Source organism: Mustela nigripes, chromosome 10 (genome assembly GCF_022355385.1).
Source record: "Mustela nigripes isolate SB6536 chromosome 10, MUSNIG.SB6536, whole genome shotgun sequence".
Taxonomy (NCBI): domain Eukaryota; kingdom Metazoa; phylum Chordata; class Mammalia; order Carnivora; family Mustelidae; genus Mustela; species Mustela nigripes.
Genome location: NC_081566.1, coordinates 55,840,135 through 55,862,042, shown reverse-complemented (window position 1 = coordinate 55,862,042; position 21,908 = coordinate 55,840,135). Strand labels below are relative to the sequence as shown.

The 21,908-nt window shown below is 39.2% G+C and overlaps 2 protein-coding genes across 2 annotated transcripts in view; both read left to right on the top strand.

The window, feature by feature from the left end:
• RAB3GAP2 (RAB3 GTPase activating non-catalytic protein subunit 2) overlaps nt 1-21,908 on the top strand; it is a 98,291-nt gene that overhangs the window by 59,976 nt on the left and 16,407 nt on the right. Inside the window, exons 19-26 of the mRNA XM_059413366.1 lie at nt 3,960-4,087; nt 7,255-7,471; nt 7,849-7,946; nt 14,683-14,788; nt 15,043-15,203; nt 16,316-16,544; nt 20,649-20,822; nt 20,919-21,025. Coding sequence (XP_059269349.1) covers nt 3,960-4,087; nt 7,255-7,471; nt 7,849-7,946; nt 14,683-14,788; nt 15,043-15,203; nt 16,316-16,544; nt 20,649-20,822; nt 20,919-21,025 — 1,220 coding nt within the window. The remainder of the gene's footprint in view (nt 1-3,959; nt 4,088-7,254; nt 7,472-7,848; nt 7,947-14,682; nt 14,789-15,042; nt 15,204-16,315; nt 16,545-20,648; nt 20,823-20,918; nt 21,026-21,908) is intronic.
• LOC132025715 (syntenin-1-like) lies at nt 1,219-3,082 on the top strand. Its single transcript, XM_059413368.1, is given in 2 exon segments — nt 1,219-1,855; nt 1,858-3,082. Coding segments are annotated over 2 exon segments (894 nt in total). The 5' UTR covers nt 1,219-1,314; the 3' UTR covers nt 2,211-3,082.

Genomic DNA, 21,908 nt, shown 5'->3' with positions numbered 1-21,908 from the left:
TTCAAAATTTGTCTGAAAAAGAATTACATCTCTAACTCTGGGATTTTAACTCCATGCTCTATCTGGCTGACCCAGCAAAATTCGATTTATTCTGAATACCTAACATGTATTAAATAGTAGTGTGTATACTGGGTATATACCCTAAAGATACAGATGTGATGCTCCCAAGGGGCACGTGCACCCATATGTTTATAGCAAAAATGTCCACAATAGCCAAACTATGGAAAGAACCTAGATGTCCATCAACAGATGAATGGATAAAGAAGATGTGGTATATATACACAATGGAATACTATGCAGCCATCAAAAGAAATGAAATCTTGCCATTTGTGACGACGTGGATGGAACAGAGGGTATCATGCTTAGCAAAATAAGTCGATCAGAGAAAGACAATTATAATCTCCCTGATATGAGGAAGTGGAGATGCAATGTGGGGGTTTGGGGGGTAGGAGAAGAAAAAATGAAAGAAGATGGGATGGGGAGGGAGACAAACCACAGGAGACTCAATCTCCCAAAACAGGCTGAGGGTTGCTGGGGGGAGGGGAGTCAGGAGAGGGGGGTGGGGTGATGGACATTGGGGAGGGTATGTGCTATGGGGAGTGCTGTGAAATGTGTAAACCTGGTGATTCACAGAACTGTACCCCGGGGATAAAAATACATTATATGTTTATTAAAAAATTAAAATATTATTTAAAAAATTGTAGTGTGTAATGTGTACACTTCATCTAGCTGTGACTTTTTGCTTGTCATGTTAATTATATAAAGCCAGCTTTATATTTATATTTAAGCCAACTTAAAAGTAGTTTAATAAATAGATATAGTATCCCCTTTTAAGACTTTAGGCATCCTAACGTTGAGATTTTTTTTCCAACATGTATTTGAAGCTGACTTTTAGAAAATTGTGAATTTCTTTAGTATATACAACTTGTTAGAAATCCCTCTTTTAAAAACGGTAGTGTGCTTATAAAGTTCCCCATCCCTCAGGACTTTACCAAAATCTCGAAGTTTACTGAATCAGAATTTATCTTGCACTGGGCTGAGATTAAGTCAAATATAACTATTGGAATTTTATAAAATCATCACCAGTTTCAAGTTCTACCCAAAATTGAGATTCCTAAAGATTTTACCTACTGAATATGCTAAGTTTTATTGTAGCTATACCAATTCTTGGAGGTAAATAAAGACCCTGCCTTTTAAAAGAATAGTTGTTTGCTCTTCTCCCTTCGGGTCTCGGAAGTCTGTGCCAGTTACCGGAGGCGGCGGGGCGGCAACGGCGGCGAGCGGGTCCTTGTGGCCTAGAAAAATCCTGCAAAAATGTCTCTGTACCCATCTCTTGAAGACCTGAAGGTAGACAAAGTTATTCAGGCTCAGACTGCCTTTTCTGCAAACCCTGGCAACCCAGCAATTTTGTCTGAAGCTTCTGCTCCCGTCTCTCAAGATGGAAATCTCTATCCTAAATTGTATCCGGAGCTCTCCCAGTACATGGGCCTGAGTTTAAATGAAGAAGAAATCCGTGCAAATATGGCCGTGGTCCCTGGAGCACCAGTTCAGGGGCAGTTGGTGGCAAGACCTTCTAGTATGAACTATATGGTGGCTCCTGTAACTGGTAATGATGTTGGAATTCGTAGAGCAGAAATTAAGCAAGGGATTCGTGAAGTCATTTTGTGTAAGGACCAAGATGGAAAAATTGGGCTCAGGCTTAAATCAATAGATAATGGCATATTTGTTCAGCTGGTCCAGGCAAATTCTCCAGCCTCATTGGTTGGTCTGAGATTTGGGGACCAAGTACTCCAGATCAATGGGGAAAACTGTGCAGGCTGGAGCTCTGATAAAGCACACAAGGTACTCAAACAGGCTTTGGAGAGAAGATTACTATGACTGTTCGTGACAGGCCCTTTGAACGGACAGTTACCATGCATAAGGATAGTACTGGACATGTTGGCTTTATCTTTAAAAATGGAAAGATAACATCCATAGTGAAAGATAGTTCTGCAGCCAGAAATGGTCTTCTCACAGAACATAACATCTGTGAAGTCAATGGGCAGAATGTCATTGGGCTGAAGGATTCTCAAATTGCAGACATACTGTCAACATCTGAGACTGTAGTTACTATTACAATCATGCCTGCTTTTCTCTTTGAACATATTATTAAACGGATGGCACCAAGCATTATGAAAAGCCTGATGGATCATACCATTCCTGAGGTTTAAAAGTCATGGCACAATGGAAACTTCACTGAACTCCAGTTTACTTCTTGGGCAACTTAACTTTATATTATGCACATGAAGCTTTCTAGGAGCCAGAGAGCATATGCTGCATGAAGACCTTTCTATCTTACATTATGGCTGGGAATCTTACTGTTCTGATTGGATATCTTGTTCACACTTCAAGATCATTGTAGCCTTATCCTGGTTTTACTGATGTGAAACTTTGGACAGATTTTAACTGATTTTCATAGAGTAGTTTCTCTACTGGAAACCCAATGCTTTTACAAGCCATTATGATTAGAATGACTGATACAGGCTTAGCTCTGTGTTAGAACCAGTCACCTTTATCTTACATATCAAGTAGTGCTGTTCATATTACTTTAGTTCTATGGTATAATTGCATTTTTAATGTGTAACCATAGTACATGTAGAATGACTGCTTTTGATGTTTTTTTAGTTCTGTGTGAGTGTGTGTGCGTGTAAAATACCAATTAAGTACACTGGTTTCATTCCATGTAAGCATTATACAGTGTATGTAGGTTGCTAGAGATTGTGTTGATCATCATTTAATTAGAACTACCTTTACTTAATACGCTTCAACTGTCGCCTTAACTGTGTTAAGCATCTAGAATAAAAGCCAAAATATAACTATTGCTGCCTTTCTAAAACCCAAAATGCAGTTCTGTGTTAAACTGAAATGTACACTAGCCCAGAACAATGTAATGGTACATACTGAGCTATAGCATAGCTGCTTAGTTGCATTTGAGATTTTCTAGTCAGTTGTGTAATGGAAATTTCTTTCTTCTAAAACTTACCGGTATTACTTTCTGAGAAATGATTCACTATATATTAAATGTAAAAATTCTTATACCAAATAGGATAAAGTTTTGACTCCCTTTATTCATTTGTAGATTAAGTGGAATAATACTTAATTTTGTCTTTAATATTCTGTGACCTCACTACTTTGGGGTGGTCTTAGGATGTTTCCCAGGTAATCTGTTCCATTTCCTGACCCCTCCCTACAAAATGGAAGTGACACTTTATCCTGATTTTTTTTCTTTATGGTTTATGCCTATTTCATCTTAATTAAATATGTATAAATAAAAAAAATAAATAAAAATAAAAGAATAGTTGTTTTACATTAGATGGGAGATACTAAAATTATCATGCGGGAATGTATTATATAGAGAGTATTTCTTTCTCTCTCTCTCTCTCTCTCTCTTTTTTTTTTTTTAAAGCCCGATTGATGGAGAATGTTAAGTAGAATTGTACTTTGGTCTCTTTGCCAGCCTTCCTTGAGGATAAAACTGTTACAGTCCAGAGTTCATGCTTGAATTGTGGTATCTTTGTCCACCACGATAACAAGAACCAGGCAGCTTTCTGTTCATCTGTCCTCTGTCTGTGAGTGGAATAGGCAGCGTATGAGTTAAGGGGTGAGGGAGAATATTTTCAAAGCTGTTTTCAGATCATTTTTTAAAAATTTGAATATTAGACTAAGATAGTTCTTTTTTCTTTTTTTCTCCCCACCCTCCAACTACTAGTGTGCCTTATTACACTTAAAAATTGGGACATTTTTCCATGATGGAAAAATTATCTTTGTCCTAGTAATCTGTGATAGCTTAAGTATCTCAGTATTTAATAGACTAGCACATCAGAGAAGTACAAAATACTGTGAATGTTAATGAAAGAAAGACCTTTTTATGAATCTATTAAATATATCTCTATAATGTATTTTTTTCTTCCACCTTTCAGAGCTTGAGTCTGTTGACGAAGGATTGCTACAGTTTTGTGCCAATAAACTGAAATTACTCCATCTTTATGAGTCTGTCAGTCAGTTAAATTCCGTTGATTTTCATTCAGATACCCCATTCTCGGATAATGTAAGTAATTCTATTCCTCATTATACGAAATATTCTATTTTTAATTTTTAATTTTTTTTTTAAGATTTTATTTATTTGACAGGGAGAGACACAGCAAGAGCGGGAACACAAGCAGGGGAGTGGGAGAGGGAGAAGCAGGCTCCCCGCTGAGTAGGGAGCCTGATGTGGGGCTCGATCCCAGGACCCCAGGATTGTAACTTGAGCCAAAGACAGACGCTTTAAGGACTGAGCTGCCCAGGCGCCCCTATTTTTAATTTTTTAACTGCTAGTAAAGAAGTAGATAATTGAGAATTTTTATGAAGGGTAAAGATGTTTTTTTTGTTAAAGACCTCCTGCTGGCTCTCCGTGCCTTAGTACTAAACTTACAGTATTTATGCTAAGATATTGCAGTTTATTGTTAATCCATTCTTACTATCCTAGAAGCATTTGGTTTCTCTCAACTCACTTTCTAAGGTTGCTTCTCACAACATAACTGGACAAGATTTGCCAATTGAAATATATTCAGTTTACTGAAGTAGCAAAACTTTTTTTTTTTTTTTTAAGATTTTTTTTTTTTATTTATTTATCAGAGAGAGGGGGAGAGAGCGAGCACAGGCAGACAGAATGGCAGGCAGAGGGAGAAGCAGGCTCCCTGCTGAGCAAGAAGCCCGATGTGGGACTCGATCCCAGGACACTAGGATCATGACCTGAGCTGAAGGCAGCTGCTTAACCAACTGAGCCACACAGGCGTCCCCTGAAGTAGCAAAACTTTAAAGGAAAAAAAAAAAAGATTTTGCCAAACAGAAGACACTGGTTTTTCTGCGGTGCCATTGAGAACAAACTCAGAGCTTGTTCTCTTGTCTGCTACATAATTAAATACTTTTAAAAAGTTCTGTCTTACGTGAAAGTGTTTAATTCTAGGAAATGTTCTATGTTGTCATTCTGTAAAACATTTAAAAAATGGCAGTGCCTTGTAATCTTCCTTACAGGGCAGTATTGCTCGTTTCTAGGCATGTATGCAAAATTCTTACTTTTCATACAGAGAAATAGTTTCCATAATAGAGAATAGAGAGAAAGGTGGTCCTCTCTTTCCCCTGATTACCATGTGACTGTGGACAAGTTACTTGCCTTGGGGTGCATGTCTTCCATTTACCTAAAGGAAAATTATTATGTAAATGATTTTAGTGATTTGTCAAGTCACTGATAATACTTATAAAAAAATTACCTGGTGTGTATCTGAAACTTAATAGAAGTTTACCTTAGACAACTTTTATTTTAAATATACATATGTGAATAAAAATTTTTAAACAGAAAATTCTCTCTGTATTGGAAACCACTTACACATTCTAACATCTTTTTTATCCTTGGGATTATAGGTGCATTTCATAAAGCATTTTAACAGTCTTCCTAACATTCTGCGATTGCCATTATAAGTAACAAAGCCATTTTTCAGGATCTTTGTGTTTTTCTTTCTGCTTCAGCAATAGTATGAAATCATATCAAACAATAAGAAGGTTCAGGTGGACTAAATTATTTCTGCAGAATTGCCTAGATATTTCATAGATTCTTTTTCATAAGATCCAAACTTTCCTACCTCACCAAAGAAAGTTAAGTACGCGTCATTAGTAATCCCCTATGGAATTCATTTCCACTTGATAGCCCCAGTACCATAGGGAAAGATAAAAGAAAAATTACAGAATTTAAAATATCAGTTAGCTGATTGTTCTTTATTATTTTTTAACCTTTAAAACACTTTGTAAGAATTGATATTTTGCTGTGACATTATTTAGATCATTCAAAAAAAAGGTACAGTCAATTTCTAGGCTGAATGGCTAATCTTGTGCATATAAAACAAATTCAAGTCTGGAATCATTTTTGTTGCTGTGGAACATAGTTCATACAAGCTCATATATAAATTCAGTATAGCATTGAACTGTTGGTGTGTGTTCATGGCATTCTGCAAGTTTACTACTTGTTTGTAGAAAACAGCATTAAATAAGTAAATGAAAGCTGTATTCTTAAACAAGAGTAGTTTTATCATGTAGAGGGGTGGAGGGGTAGTTTTGCTTGCTATGGTGAATTTGTGGTCTTTAAATATATATCTGTGTGTGTGTGTGTGTGTATGTGTGTGTGTGTGTGTGTGTGTGTATCCCTAATTTAGAAAAATATTAGTAATATCAGGAGAGATTTTTGCACGTAAGCTCTGTAAAAATAGTTTGAAAGGTTGTCAAGATATATCTGTTACTTTTCCATCTCTGGATCCCTGAGAGCCACACAGAGGAGATGTTATATATGTAGATACAGTGAGCTTGGTTTCCAGTATTTTTTAATTTTACTGTGTTTATGCTGCTCAGTACATACTCCGTTTCAAATAGGCCTTTAGTTTACTTAGAATCACAAGAGTTGCAGTTAATACTCTTACAGGTTTTTTTTTTCTGATTCTAAATAACAGCTGTAGTAAAATTCAAACATTTTATTTTATTTTTTTTTATTATTTTTTTATTTTTTTTTAAAGATTTTTATTTATTTATTTGACAGAGATAGATCACAAGTAGGCAGAGAGGCAGGCAGAGAGAGAGAGGAGGAAGCAGTCTCCCGGCTGAGCAGAGAGCCCGATGCGGGACTCGATCCCAAGACCCTGAGATCATGACCTGAGCCGAAGGCAGCGGCTTAACCCACTGAGCCACCCAGGCGCCCCAAACATTTTATTTTTAATTTTTATTTATTTATTTGACAGAGAGAAATCACAAGTAGATGGAGAGGCAGGCAGAGAGAGAGAGATAGGGAAGCAGGCTCCCTGCTGAGCAGAGAGCCCAATGCGGGACTCGATCCAAGGACCCTGAGATCATGACCTGAGCCGAAGGCAGCAGCTTAACCCACTGAGCCACCCAGGCGCCCCTAAATTCAAACATTTTAAAGAGTATAGGGTATTCTCAAGAAATTGTATAAAAATGGTACTCTCAGTAATAAATAGTTTCAAGATTAGTTCAAATTACTTAACGTCAAATTCATGAAATTGTGGTAAGATTTTAAGCAGAGTACATTATAGCTACCACGTTAATTAACAAGTCATCATTTGTGTACAGTTTTTCATTTCACTTCAGATACGACGGGGTTGACTCCTGTGGCGGAGTCCTAGGAAGATACGGTGTATCCAAACTTTTTTTTTTCCCCCCTATTTTTTAAAGGACTTGGCTGTGTTACTGAGGCTCGATGAAAAAGAACTGCTTAAGCTCCTGGCATTACTAGAGAAGTACAAAGAGGAAAAAACCAGGACTGCTACAGTCCGATTTTCTGATGATAAGGATGGTGTGTTACCTGTGAAAACATTCCTGGAATATTTAGAGTGTGAGAAAGATGTGGTCAACGTAAAGAAGATAAGTGAAGAGGAGTATGTGGCTTTAGGTGGGTGGAAAGATGAACTGCTCTGTGAATTCTGCCTCTTCTGGAGGAGAGCCTGCCTGGCAGGAGTTGATAGCATCTCAAAGGTTCAGTATGTTTTAAAATTAAGCTAAGAAATTCAGGTATATTTTTCAATGAACAAAGGATACTCTGGATATGTAGGGTCTATGTCATAAAAGTTTTATTGGCTAATGCATAGACTAAAGGGACAGTGTTAGACATGTAACGATTTGCCTTCTGCCTTGAAATCAGCCATTAATTTAATTTCTTTTCTCTTGTGCTGGTTTGCTTCTCTGGGGATCTAGATTGCAATTCAGGAAGAATGTTAGTCCAAATGGTAAGTAGCCATTGGTTAATGCATTTTGCTTTTGTTTTACTAGGCAGTTTCTTTTTTTGGAAGTGTTTGCATGGAGAAAGCTCTACCGAGGACATGTGTCACACTCTGGAGTCAGCCGGACTGAGCCCTCAGCTGTTGTTGGTAAGCCACCTTCTTACCGCACTCTTCTCTTCCCTGCTCATGGCATCCAGAAGGGTCAGTCCTTTTTTTTTTTTTTTCTTTAAACCATCGTCCAAAGCATATCATAGAACATAGATGAAAACCTTTCAACAGTGATCAAAGAAATTTATAATCACCATATTTAATTGAATTATATTATTTTATTTTTCTAATTCCCTGTAAATGGTAGCAGGTGTGTTCCATGGTTGGCCTAAAATAATAATTTCGAATCTGAAAGGTATGCATGCATTTGTAGTGGATTGTGGTCATCAGTGAAATTGATCATATTTGAAGTAAAAAAATCTTAGAGAACAAAATCAACTTCCCTTAGAGCAGTACAGGATTATAATCGAACATTCGCAGACTTTGAATATAGGTTAGGTTTTAGTCTCTGTGCTATAACAAATATAAAAGAAAAGAATCATTTAGTAGAAAACGACAACACTAAATGTTTGCCCTTTGGCACAGGATGCGGGGTGTGGTGGGGAGGGGTGACCCTGCCCTCCTCCCCTCTCTCCTCTTTAACCCCTCACATGCAAACGTAAACTCTCTTCCACATCCTCACTAACATCTGACACTTTGGCCAGGATCTGGGCAATCTCCTTTAGAAGCTTGTTGACTGTGTTCATGTATGGTTTTAACTGAACATTTACATCCTTTAAAAACAGATTCCATTCTCTGTAACTTTGCAGTGTGTATGTCAGGAAGTAAGGCAGTTAAAGGTATGCATAGGTTGGTTGTACGTGGATGTTCATAAGTGGCTTTATTCGTAATAGCCCCAAACTGCAAACTACACAAATGTGGTTCGGTAGATGAATGGTTAAACGAACCGGTGGTTCTTTACCACGTACGTCCTTACCTTTTCCTCTACAATAAGATTCAACGATTGATTCACATAATAACTTGAATGAACCGCAAGGAAAATACGCTGAGTGGAAATATGCCCACCTTGGAAAGATATGTGCTTGCCTGATTCCATTTTTGTATAACGGTGATGAAATAGCACCCTTACAGAGATAGAGAAGAGGTTAGTGTTGGCGAGGGGTTAGGGATGAGTACGGGGAGGGATGCGTGTGGCTGAGAAAGGGCCGCACAGAGCAGTCTCTTGCTGGTGTATAGCAAGAGACTATACATCACCAAGTCTGGTGATGTTTTTGAAAACATCAAATGGTGATGTTTTTGAAAAGCTATACATTTGATAGAATTGCATGTACACACCTATCTATGGGTGTATGCATTATTGGTGAAATTTGAATAAGCTTTGGATTTTGCCAATGTTAACTTCTTGGTTATGATATTTTGTAAGATGCCACCATTAGGGGGAAGGGTGCATGGGACTTTGTTGTGCATTTCTTTATCCCCTAGTGAATCTATAACTATTTTAAAGTAAAAATTTAAAAAGAGAGCAGCTAAGTATTTATTATCCAAATTTGAGATGCTTAAATAAGTTGAGTACAGAATACTTCTTATTTTTAAATTGTGTTTAATCAGTATCAAATGTCTGCATTAAATCCGGAGTTCAAGAAACATTGGGAAAAAATGAACCTCAGATCTTACCTCAAGCCATATATAAAGATTAACTCAAAATGGAAAATAAATATAAGACATAAGACTACAGAACTTACAGAAGAAAACAAGGAGAAAGCTTGGTTCGGGCAAAGATTTTGTAGGGCACAGAAAGTGCAAACAAAAAACATATTGATCAATTGCACGTTATCAAAATTCAGAACTTCTGTGTTTTAGAACTGTTAAGAAACTAAAAGGCAAACCTCCCTTTTAAAACTTATATTTGATAAATGAATTGAATCCACATTAAGAAAGAATTCATAGGACTCAATAAGACAACAAAGAATACAATAAGGAAAGTGAAAGATCTGAACTGTCACGTCACCAAAAAATATACTTACCCGTGGCAAATGCTCACATGAAAAGTGGTCACATCTTTTACTGTTGGGGAAATGCCAGATAAAACCACAGGCGTCTCTTTCTCAAGAGGATGACCAAAACGAAGATGACTGATGGCACCAAGTGTTGATGAAGATTTGGAATAAGCAGAACTCTCAGCGTGGCTAAGGAAATGCCAACAAATACAACAGCTTTGGAAAACTGTCCAGAAGTTTCTTATACTGTTGAACAGCGATTTACCATAAAATCCAGCAGTCTCACTCCTAGGTATTAATCTAAGAGGAATGAAAACATATGTTCATAACGATTTGAAATAAAATGTTAGCAGCATCTTTATTCAGAATAGTCCAAAGGGCAAACAACCCGATATCCACCAACAGATAAGTGGTAAGTTATGGTACGTCCATATAGTGGGGAAAACAGTTAAGAAGAGATACACAGTACAACTGTGAAATAAAGAAATGAATCTCAAAAGCATTATACTAAGTGAAAAGATCCAGAAACAAGACTGCCTACTGTATGATTTTAATTATATGAAATAGAGTGACAGAGAAGAGGGGTGTTTGCTAGAGGATGAAGGTGGGCATTGGGGATTGCGCACAGGAAGCACAAGGGAACTTTGGGGGATGAAGATGTGCTTTACTAGGTTTATGGTGTTGGCCACCCAAACTGAAATTAATGAACTTTATTGTATATATGTATATATTGTAATGTAATAAAGTGCTCTCTAGAAAATCTATCTTAAATCCATAAAGCCGTGGTCTGTAAGTATATTTATTATTGTGCTATAGAACTTATAAAATAGGTTGTAATTTTAAGTTCTTTTTAAAAATCATCTAACTCTGAGAGACTGTATTTCACTTATTCCAAATGATTGGTCGCTTTTTCTTTGCTTTCCTCAGATGAGTATTTTATAGTTAGGTTAAAGTATTCTTTCAATAGCTGAATGCTTTCAAGCAGTCGTGTAAATTTTTAAAATCCTACCATCGAGTATAGAGAAATAGGCATTTTCACTGAAAGCATGTAATTAATAGTTACGAATGGGAAGGGAAGGGAAAACTTCTTCAAAAAACCCCAAAAAACAAAGCTCAAGAATTAAAGTAAGAAATTGAATGTACAATAAGACTGGCTTGTAAAAAAGCCTGCTTGGTCATTGTGGTCACATTGATCAGAGGAAATAGCTAACACATTCAGCCTGTGAATATGCCGCCTGGCCTTAGGAAGATCAAGTGCAGGGGTTTCGTGTACCTGTGTAGTAAGTGTGCGTCTCGCTTACAGCCTGCTCATTCCCGAAGCAGTTAGTGCCAGGGCCAAAATACTAACCAGTGACATTTTTCTAAGTTATTAACTTACAGTTTTTTTTAAAAAAGAATAAATGTCTATTTTATTACATTAAAAGAGTGATAGACTTTTAGGAGTCAGGCATATAAAAGTCATGGAGAAAAGGTGTTAGGTCTTTCAGCAAAATATATAAAATGAATTATTAGTGTTATAAAGGCATTTGAAATGCTAACTCTTTTTTTCTGAACTATTTTATATGGTAATTTTATTGAAATTATGTTTGTAAAGAAATTTGCTACTTATAATTTAGGTTTTGTGTGTTTGTGTCTTTTTTTTTTTTTTTTTTAGGTTGTGTGTATTGTTAAATTTGGAAATACTTCTAGTGTACAATGCCTACCGATTTTTCTATAAAACTTACACTTGATTTAATCAGTATTTTACTATATTAGTGTAATTCACGACAACAGCCTGATAGTTTTTTAGATGTTTAAATGTTTAAAACTATAATTTAATGTTTAAAACTGTAATTACTCTCACTAGAATTTTATCAAGTTTTAATTCTGTATACTAAAACAGACCTAATTTTTAGGAAAGACTAGAAAATAAGGCTCATTCAAAAAACTGATAAAGTAAGTTTCTTTTAAGTAGAGACAGGGCTAACAGATGGCTTCTTCACGTTCTATCTGCCAGCATTTCTGCTGAGGGAAGGATTAAAACATCTGGGATGTTAATATTACAGGAGGAGGATACTTAGCAAAAAGTAAAGTTCATTAGGCATTAGAAGCTTCTACCCAGAACCCATGGGATTTTTCTCTTTCATTTTTAGGTACAGGTTTTTACCAAGTCTTGGATACCGCTCGACTTAGAAAAGAGGAATTAACCAACTTTCCTCTCAAGGTTTCTCTTATTAAAAATCTAATACTCAGATACCATCTGGTAATATGTCAGTATGTGACATTTATATTTGAAACAATATAGTTTACATTTATAATATGAATATCCACATTATAAATAATATGTGACATTCTTTGCTGCGATGTATTGAAAGGATATTTTGTATTTACTAGTTGTAGAGATTGTTACCTTCAGTATACTTTTCTTTGTTTTGTGTGTCTATGCGTATATGTGGTATCTTAGCTCTATATTCTCCTCTTTATTTTTCTCCTTTTACCTTAATTTTTCCTAAAAATTAAAAAAATCTATTGCTTATAAGTGATTCTAAAATTATGTCATCTTGTTCTTATAGTTCCCATGGCAGCCTGTATTGCATTCTGACTTTTTACATGCTTTTTAAAGCATAACTGATTGGATTTTTAAAGTTAATAAAAAACAAGAGGAACACCCGCTGGGTTATAAGCAAAGATTACCTTGCTGCATGAGAGTTAGAACAGGGCTGACCTAGAGAGAGATAGAATGAAAGTTAAACAGAACAGGGTTTTTTGTTTTAGAATTTGCTAAATAAGGGTGGTGATGGGGGGGATGGTTAGTTGGAGAGAAAAATAAGAGTTTATAGGATGACCGCGAATTCAGGCCATGGCATTCAATTCGTCTAACCCTTTGGGTTGTCCATCTTTTTGAGCGTTTTGAAACTTTGTAGCTGCTGAAAAGATGAATCAAGCTTTGAAAGATACTAAACCTGGGGCGCCTGGGTGGCTCAGTGGGTTAAAGCCTCTGCCTTCACTCAGGTCATTGTCTCAGGGTCCTGGGATCAAGCCCCGCATTGGCCTCTCTGCTCAGTGGGGAGCCTGCTTCCTCCTCTCTCTGCCTGCTTCTCTATTTGTGATCTCTGTCTGTCAAATAAATAAAGTCTTAAAAAAAAAAAAAAAGAATAGGATTTAAAAAAAAAAAAGAAAGAAAGAAAGACACTAAACCCGTAAGTGTGTTTAGAAACCTGGAATGCTTGTAAAATACCCCTGGGCATATATTTTTTGCCTAAAATTAATCAGAGTGAGCCCAAAAGATAAGTCCTCCTGCTCCCCCTCATTTCCTTTTGGCTTGCTTTCGTAGCACATATGTGCCCAAAACACTGAGAGTAATTTCCAGTTGATTCTGGAGTGTCTTAGTTGCCTATACAGGCAACTCATTTTTGTAGCCTGCCTGTGAGCAGCTGTGCTGTGTGAGGTAGAGGGAATAGCCTTGATAAGTGGATAAAGTCAGTCAAAACTTGGGGGACTACACAGGGTGTTTGTGTGGCAGGTGGAAAGCACATGGTATAGCATGAGCCCAGTTTTATAAAAGCCCCATGTTGCTCCGTAATGCTCTCTGTATAGCTGCACTTAGGAAGCTGCCAGGGGCTTGGAACCTAGTCTGCTCTCGGTAGCCACCAGCCTTTGTTGTTGCTAGCGTCGGCATTCTCTTAGGAATGTGCAGGCAAATATGAAAGCACATACGTGGTTGTAAAAAAAAAAAAAAAAATAGGTTTCTGGATAGAATGAGGTAGAAAGGAGGCTGACATAGGGAGAGAGGGAAGAGGGTTAAACAGAAGAGGGAGAAATAAACTCCTTTTTGATGTGTGTATATTGTTTGTACAAATTACATGTACAGTCTACCCACATGTACAGTTTTTTAAAGAGAAAAAAAAACATGCATATTAGGATCAGGCAGATCTTGGTTCAGACTTCATTCCTGATTCACTAGCTCTATGGTGCTGGGTAAGTTACTTCTCTTCATCGTTTATAAAATCTGGGAGACTGTCCCTGCCATGGGATTGTCGGAATTGGACAGGGTGATGCCCGGCAAGTACTTCTGTCTCCTGGCCCTTTGGGGGTTCTCCCAGTTTTCCTTCACACACAACTTCAACTTCCTACTCTCTTTCGCTTTTGAAAAGTATTTATACTACTATATTTAAACGGGTGGTCAACTTTTTATTTTCAAGCGTTTGTTTTTGTTTTTAACGTAAAGGTTCCTGCAGAGTTAAAGGTAACCCAGGCCTTGCACAAACACCAGTACTGACAAGTGCGGTGCCATGCCACTGAACTTCTCATTATCCCAGAATTATCCATGTGCAAATTTTGTACATCTTAACATATTTCAATTCTAAGTAGATAGGCTGGTTCATAGGCATCTTAAATGTTGACTTAAATGTTTTTGCTTATAAAATCTGTCTCTCTTGACTTATTAGTGATTTAAAAACTAGAATCTGATAGCTGTATTTACCCGTTCAGCACTGCCGCGTTCACAGTACCTTGTGGCCAGCTGGGTGCCTTCTTGCCAGTCTACGGCGATCTGTGCTAACTCGGTAGTAGTAACCTTTCTGGTACTTTGCTCCCTAATCAAGGCTCAGCCTGGAAAGCAGAGCTTAATTAACCCAAAGTAGAGACAGAAACGGTGGAAGTTACATATCTGACCGATACAAAGAATCTCTCCAGTGGACAGGGTACCTTGTTGAGTCTCTCATGAGAGGCGATGTAGTGAGCAGCCCCTCGTTTCTCAGCCTGAAGGACTGAATCGCTCATATACACGTCTGTGCTCTCTTGAAAAGTGCCACATTTTATTTTTTTTATTACTGAAAATTATTTAAATTTGATTTCAGTCTCTGCTCCTGAGTGTGTGGCTTTCTAAGGAAAAAGATATTTTGGATAAGCCGCAGTCTGTGTGCTGTCTCCACACGATGCTGTCCCTTCTGAGCAAGATGAAAGGTAAAAGGCTGGGGGCTGCTGCAGGTGCATGGGCCTTGAGGTGTAGACGCTGCTCTTGGGAATGACCTGAGCTGAAAGCAGATGCTTAACTCACTGAGCCACCCAGGGGCCCCATGGATTTAATTTCTAATTCAGAAATGTACCAGTCTATCACAGGGGAATTCAGTTTCAACTTTATGTTTAGTGTTAAAGGTCGAACAGAAAGAATCAACAAGCTCAGGCTTTCTTTCTTAACTTTCTCTTTTTGCCCATAGTGGCCATCGATGAGACCTGGGATTCCCAGTCTGTGTCCCCGTGGTGGCAACAGATGCGCACGGCTTGTATTCAGTCTGAGAACAATGGAGCTGCTCTGTTGTCTGCACATGTTGGCCATTCCATTGCTGCACAGATCTCGAACAGTATGACTGAGAAAAAAGTAAGTCGGCGGGTGGGGGGTTGTACCTGGTCTTGGAAAGGTTAGATCTCTGCCTGTCCAGTCTCCTTAGGGGCTGGTTGTCCCTGTCTGGGCTACAGTGTCTTTGATGTTAGGAACATCTAGAGTTTGAAATGTGTGTCCAGCAGATTCTCATTTGTCTTTCTGGGAGGGAGGGGTGCTGCCCTTAACTTGTTTGTTCAGATGACATGCATACTGAATTTTGCTGTCACCTCGTACTTTCATCTTGCGGGGAAAAGTATGGCAATCAGAGGGCAGAGGTCTGGCTCTCGGCCAGCAGCTGGTGATGTGTGGTGAGTCCCTTAAACATGAGTCTCCTGCTTCAGGTTCTTCATCTAAAGGAGGTCAGGGTTAGACTGCATTATATCTGAGGTTTGTTATAGCTCTGGAGCTCTACAATTGTATTTATCACCCTCCCCCTTTTTATAAACAGAAGTTGTTTTGGCCTGGGGTGTTGAATGACTTGAATAAAAGTTTCCTATTGACCTTTTGCTTTGTGGTTTTTTCCTCGTCTTTTTAAAGACTCGGGTTTATTTTTTTTAAAAAAACAAACATCTCTTGTATCTCATGGTAGATCAAATTTTTTCTGGGGAATGTTGATTTAGTTGGATGAGTCAGTTAAATAGGCCTGTAGAGATTCACTTAACATTGTCAGTCTCAGTATCATATGCTAAATTTAATATTACTGGCCTAAGATGCTTATGATAATGGAGAGAGAAGGAATTTGAGACTCCTATTATATGTCGGAGAGTGCCTTCTGAAGAGCGAACACTATCCTGGTACTAACAGAAAAGCCCATGGCCCTTGTTGGGTATGGATGGCCCTGAGAACTCGTTAGTGCCCATTGCATGAATCAGGGGCCTTCCTGGGGGTCTTACTGTGACTGTCCAGACTCTGTCACTGTTTCCCCGAGTCTCCAGTCTCCTCCTGTTACTCATGTTCCATCCTGCCCAGTAGTAATACTCGTGAACCAGCATCTGCCTGTTGCTTCGGGACGTAGCCTCACTGTCCATCAGCTTTCGGGTTCAGAGCTCATTCAAGTGCGTGCTGATCCAGAGTCTTTGCCAGAGTATCACCAGGGCATTTTTTGTTAGTTTTCCCAAACAGTGTCGGGTGCTGATTCTGAGGCCCTCACCGATTCCTGGGAGGCCCTTTCTCTTGACATGGAATACTGGAAGCTCCTGCTGAAACAGCTGGAAGACTGCCTCATCCTTCAGACTCTGCTTCACAGCAAAGCAAACACGCCAGCCTCCAAAGTGTCATCGCTGCAGGCTGAGCCACTCCCGAGGCTGTCTGTCAGAAAGTTACTGGAAGGAGGAAAGGGTAAGCTGGGGTCGATGGAAGCATTGCACCTGCAGATCTGTGTGTTCGTGCTGTGGACCTTTCTAGGGCTTTTGTAGAAATGATTGCAAGGATAGGGAAAGGGAAACACATTTAGATTTAAAAAATTAAAAATAACCCACCATGTATTTCTTCTCAGTTAATCTCCTCAAAGTCTGATTCGGTCAGTTCCCTGCTCAGGAATCCCCACTCCTTCCCCTGCCTTAGAGAATTAGTCACGGTTCTCAAAGAGTGCTCAGAGGACCTCGAGAGCCCACCCTTTTCCAACTTCATGTCTCTGCGAGGCTGGCTTTTCCTCCTGTACTTCAGCCAGAGCAACAGATCCTAACAGATGGCATGCAGAAGCTGATCGGAGAATCCAGATGTAAGCTAGATAGTGGGAGAGGCTTTGCAAAGGTTGTAGTGTTGCTCCTCTCCCAAAATGTCTTTTCTTGCTTTGGGAACTATATTTTCATAAAATGTTATTAATATGTAATAGGTTTATTAATATTTAAAAATGAATTAATAAAAGCATTTTAGAATTTTCTCAATTTTAATTTCTAAGACCAGGAATTTGAATCAATATAACCCATAAGCTAAAGTTCTCTGGGATTGTCAGTAATTTTTAAGAGTTTAAGGAGATTCTGAGACTTAAGAAATTCGAGAACTTTTGGAACAAATAGAAACTGGTTCTCTAAGAACCCCTGGTTTGAATCTAACCCGTTTTTCCATTTCTTGCTTGTTGCTTGATTGTGGCTCATATGAAGCATCTGTATGATTCCCCAGCTCTGGGTCTGAGCCTGTCCCCTTCCCTCCCTGACCTGTCCCATTCTGGATTCTAAATTGTACTTACTCCTCTTCCAAGGCCCCGCTCAAATGCTTACTCCTAACTGCTCATGATCCACTAGCTACCAGTTTTCTCTTCTCCCTCCTGATTTCCACAGGACCTTATGCCTCTTTGTGATTTATCATTTTCTACTCTTCTAGAGCCATTGGGTTCTTGTGCTTATATCCTGCAGGACCAGAAATATTGTAAATTTTTAGTTGTCTTGGTGTACTTTCTTTTTACCAGCAGCTCTGTCAGGCATTTGATACTGGAATGTCTGTATTCCTGGATTCATAAATACCCATGTATTTATAGATTTTGATTTAGTTAACCTGTCTTCTTATCCTTTATAAGTTTGTAAGCTTCAGCCTGAGAGGCAAGGTCTTAGGTGTGGCACACAATTAGTGGCCTCCACAGTTGTTCTCAAGGAACATAGACTATGGATGACATCCTGACACTTGTCTTCTGCCTTGTCCCGGTTTGCCAGCATAACCTAGAAGGAGCTTATACACTTGTTTGGAGCTCTAGTTTGTGACTGCCACCCAGGGGGACCCCTCCAGATTGCCTGACTCTGGTGGCCACTGGAGTTTATGCTTCTGGTCCAACGGAACTGTATATATTTGCTTACTTTTAAAAGCTGATGCCTGACAGGGTACCTGGCAGTGTAGTTGGTTCAGCATCCAAACTTTGGTTTCGGCTCAGGTTGTGATCTCAGGGTCATGAGATTGAGCCCCACTTTGGGCTCTATGCTCAGTGTAGAGTCTGCTTGAGATTCTGTCTCCCTCTCCCCCTGCCCTTCTCACTTGTGCACATGTGCTTTCTCTCACTCTCTCTTAAATAAATAAGTTAAAAAAAAAATTTGATGCTTGAGGTTCAAGGTGTGAATGTAGGTGAATGTAGGTGTGAAGATCCTCTCTTCTGGGGCACTGGCTGGTCTTGGCACATCCTCAGCTACTGTGAGCTGTTAAATATCTACTAGATTGCTTGGCTAAGCACAGAGGTTTGAGAGACAATCAAGAACTGAGGCACGATTGAGCAAGGCCATTCCTTCAAGACTGGAAGAGGTCGTTCCATCTACTGTGTAGAAAGCAACATGAAGACTCATGCAAAAGGAAGAAATAGAGAAATATGTTCCAAGTGCAAGAACAAGATAAAACTTCAGGGGGAAAAAAACTTAATCAAATGAGAGAAGTCATTTACCTGATAAAAAGTCCAAAGTTATGGTCATAAAAATGCTAACCAAACTGAGGAGAAGGATGCATGAACCCAGTGATAACTTCGAGATGGAAAATAAATAGACATCACAGAGCTGAAGAATACAATAACCGAACTCACTACATGCTAGAGGGTTTCAGCCACAGACTAGGTGAAGCAGAAGAAAGGACAAGTGAACCCAAAGACAGGGCAGTAGAATTCACCCAATCAGATGATTACAGACATTGTAACAATAGAGAAGTTGTTATTTCTAAGCATGTGGTAATCACAATGCAAAAGCCTGTTCATAAATACACAAAAGATAGAGAAAGGGCTATAAGCAAACCACTAAAGAAAGTTATCAAACCACGGAGGAAGGGAGCAAGAAAAGAATAAAGGGGGACACCTGGGTGGCTCAGTGGGTTAAAGCCTCTGCCTTCAGCTCAGGTCATGATCCCAGGGTCCTAAGATCGAGCCCCGCGAGAGCCTGCTTCCCCCCTTCCCTCTCTCTCTGCCTGCCTCTCTGCCTGCTTGTGATCTCTGTCTGTCAAATAAATAAATAAAATCTTTAAAAAAAAAAAAAAAAAGAATAAAGGAACAGAGAACTATTAAAGCAGCCAGAGAACAACTTGGCAACAAGCAACCCAGGAATTACTTTAATTATAAATGTGCTAAATTCTCCAATCAAAAGACGGAAGGTGGCCGAATGGGTGAAAAAAAACAAGACCCATAGGGCACCTGGGTGGCTCAGTGGGTTAAGCCTCTGCTTTCGGCTCAGGTCATGATCTCAGAGCCCTGGGATCGAGCCCCACATCGGGCTCCTTGCTCAGCGGGGAGCCTGCTTCCCCATCTCTCTCTGCTTGCCTCTCTGCCTACTTGTGATCTTGATCTCTCTCTCTCTGTCAAATAAATAAATAAAATTAAACAAAAACAAAAAACAAGACCCATATATATGCCACCTCGAGACTCACTTTAGATAAGTGGACATACAGATGTTGAAAGTGAAGGGATGAGAAAAGATACTCCATGCAAATGGAATTTTTTTTTTAAGTTTAATTAATTTGTTTTTTTTGTTTTTGTTTTTTTTTAAAAAGGGTTGTGAAAAATTGTAAGTTGTAAACTCTACCCTCCATGCTGCCACCTGCTGATAGGGTAGGACCATCATTGTGATATTAACCTGAGCAGTGTGAGCAAGGGCTTGATTCTGGAATGGAAATTACCAAATGATCCGGAAGTCAAACATAAGAAATTGGAATACCCAGCACACTGCTGTCATTTGTTATCACTGATAAGTGTGATTTTACTGTGAAGCATTCTTTCTTTGCGTGGAAAGGTTTATATTTGATCAAAATAGGAAGAAGAGGTTTTGGTAATTAGAAAACAATGTATCATTTGTTTTAGGTAAAAACAGGACTTGAGTGTTTTTCAGTTTCCATGTCTACATTTTTGGCCTATGTCAGTGACTGAAACATGGGAAAGCATCATATTTCTTAGAGGTGACTAAACTTTGCCTATAAATATTCCATGCAGGCAAGTTATTTGGCTATTAAAAGTAACATGTTGCCTAAACAGGTATCATGCTAATCAATCTGTTTCACTTATATGTAAATGAAAGTGCTTTAAGGGCACCTGGGGGGCTCAGTCAGTTAAGTATCTGCCTTCGGCTCAGGTCATGATCCCAGGGTTCTTGGGATCAAGCCACTTGTTGGGTTCCCTGCTCAGTGGGGCACTTGCTTCTCCCTCTGCCCTTCCCCCTGCTGTGCTCTCTCTCCATCTCTCTCTCTCTCTCTCAATAAAACCTTCTTTAAAAAAAAAAAAAAAAGATAATGTTTTGAAGATGTATTCATCTCTTCCTCTGTGTCTGGCGAAGTATGATATTTTGAATTTGTGGACATAGAAGCTACATGGTATACAGACGAGTGTATGCATTTATATTTATCTAATATAAGAGTATATACGCATTAGATTATTATATAATTCTATACATAATATATATATTAGAGCATAGAGATGCCCTTAGCAGATAATGCATTTGCCCTTGCCGTCTTTGCTGAACACTGTGAATTTTCATTTTCTTCGCACTGTAGGTGGCATTGCAGACAGTGTAGCCAAGTGGATATTTAAACAGGACTTCAGCCCTGAAGTGCTAAAACTGGCTAGTAAGGAAAGAGATGCCGAAAACCCAGATGAACCCAAAGAAGGCATTAACAGAGGTTTACTTGAAGCGGCAGAGGTGGAGATGACCCTAGGAGCCATACCAGGTAGTCCATAAATACGGAGAAATATGCGGCCCAGAGTGGAGGTGGCTGAGTCTTTGTTAAGGAAAGAATAACCTGTCACTCTCTTGTGGCTTTCAGACTTGCTGCATTTAGCCTATAAGCAGTTTCCATGCAGCCTTGAGCTGGACGTGCTGCACGCCCACTGCTGCTGGGAGTACGTCGTTCAGTGGAATAAAGACCCGGAGGTAAGGTTCTCGCCACTTCTTTCCTGTTAATTCTGTCGTCGTGCTCATGCTGTACATATGTGGGACTGTTTAGTTCAGTGACGTACTGGACTTTCCCCGCCTGGGATGCCGCTGTACTAGGAGCTGTGCTAGGTCTTTTTCATGCATTATCTCTCAGTCCTCCCAGAGAACCTGTGACATGTGGACATTGTCATTACCCCCCTCTGAGAAGAAACCAGGCCCAGAGAAGTGCCATCCTAGTTAGGTTGTGATACGTATATTCTTTATTTCCTTTTGAATTCCTGCATGAGACAGCACAAACTTAGTAGAAACTCTGTAATATCGTAGTCATCCGATAAAGCCGGGGTGAAGATCCGGATGCTGACCTGTTTAGATCCCCTTGCGTTTGTCCGTCACCTCTCTTATGTTCGTCTCCGAAACACCGAGAAAGCCACGCTATGTACAAGGCTGACCCTAGTCCAGGGTTAGCCTAACGGCCCTTTTAGCTCTCTGCTGGGGCATCGTTTTCTGCCACTTTCTCTCGCAGAACAACCATAGTCGGGAAGCAGGATGGGCCCTGAGCTGAGGGCCTGGACTTGGGTCCCAGCTGAATTTCTGACAAGGGTCTGGGTTGGGGTCAGTCACCGGATCTCTGAACCTGCTTGTTTCTCCCTCTACCTTTTTTTTAATGAAGGCGCCTGTCCTTCAGGATTGATGCCTGGATTAAGTAAGATGTGAAAACATAGGATGGGCATTGCCCTTTGCCAATAAGTCCTTTCCTCAGATCTCTCTAGTCAGTGCCCTGGTAAATTGTCTCTCTCCAATACTTTATGGTCCTTATGTCAGGTTGCACTTTTGAAGAAAAAAATCTCACTGATGAGCTAATGTACACTAATGCATTAAT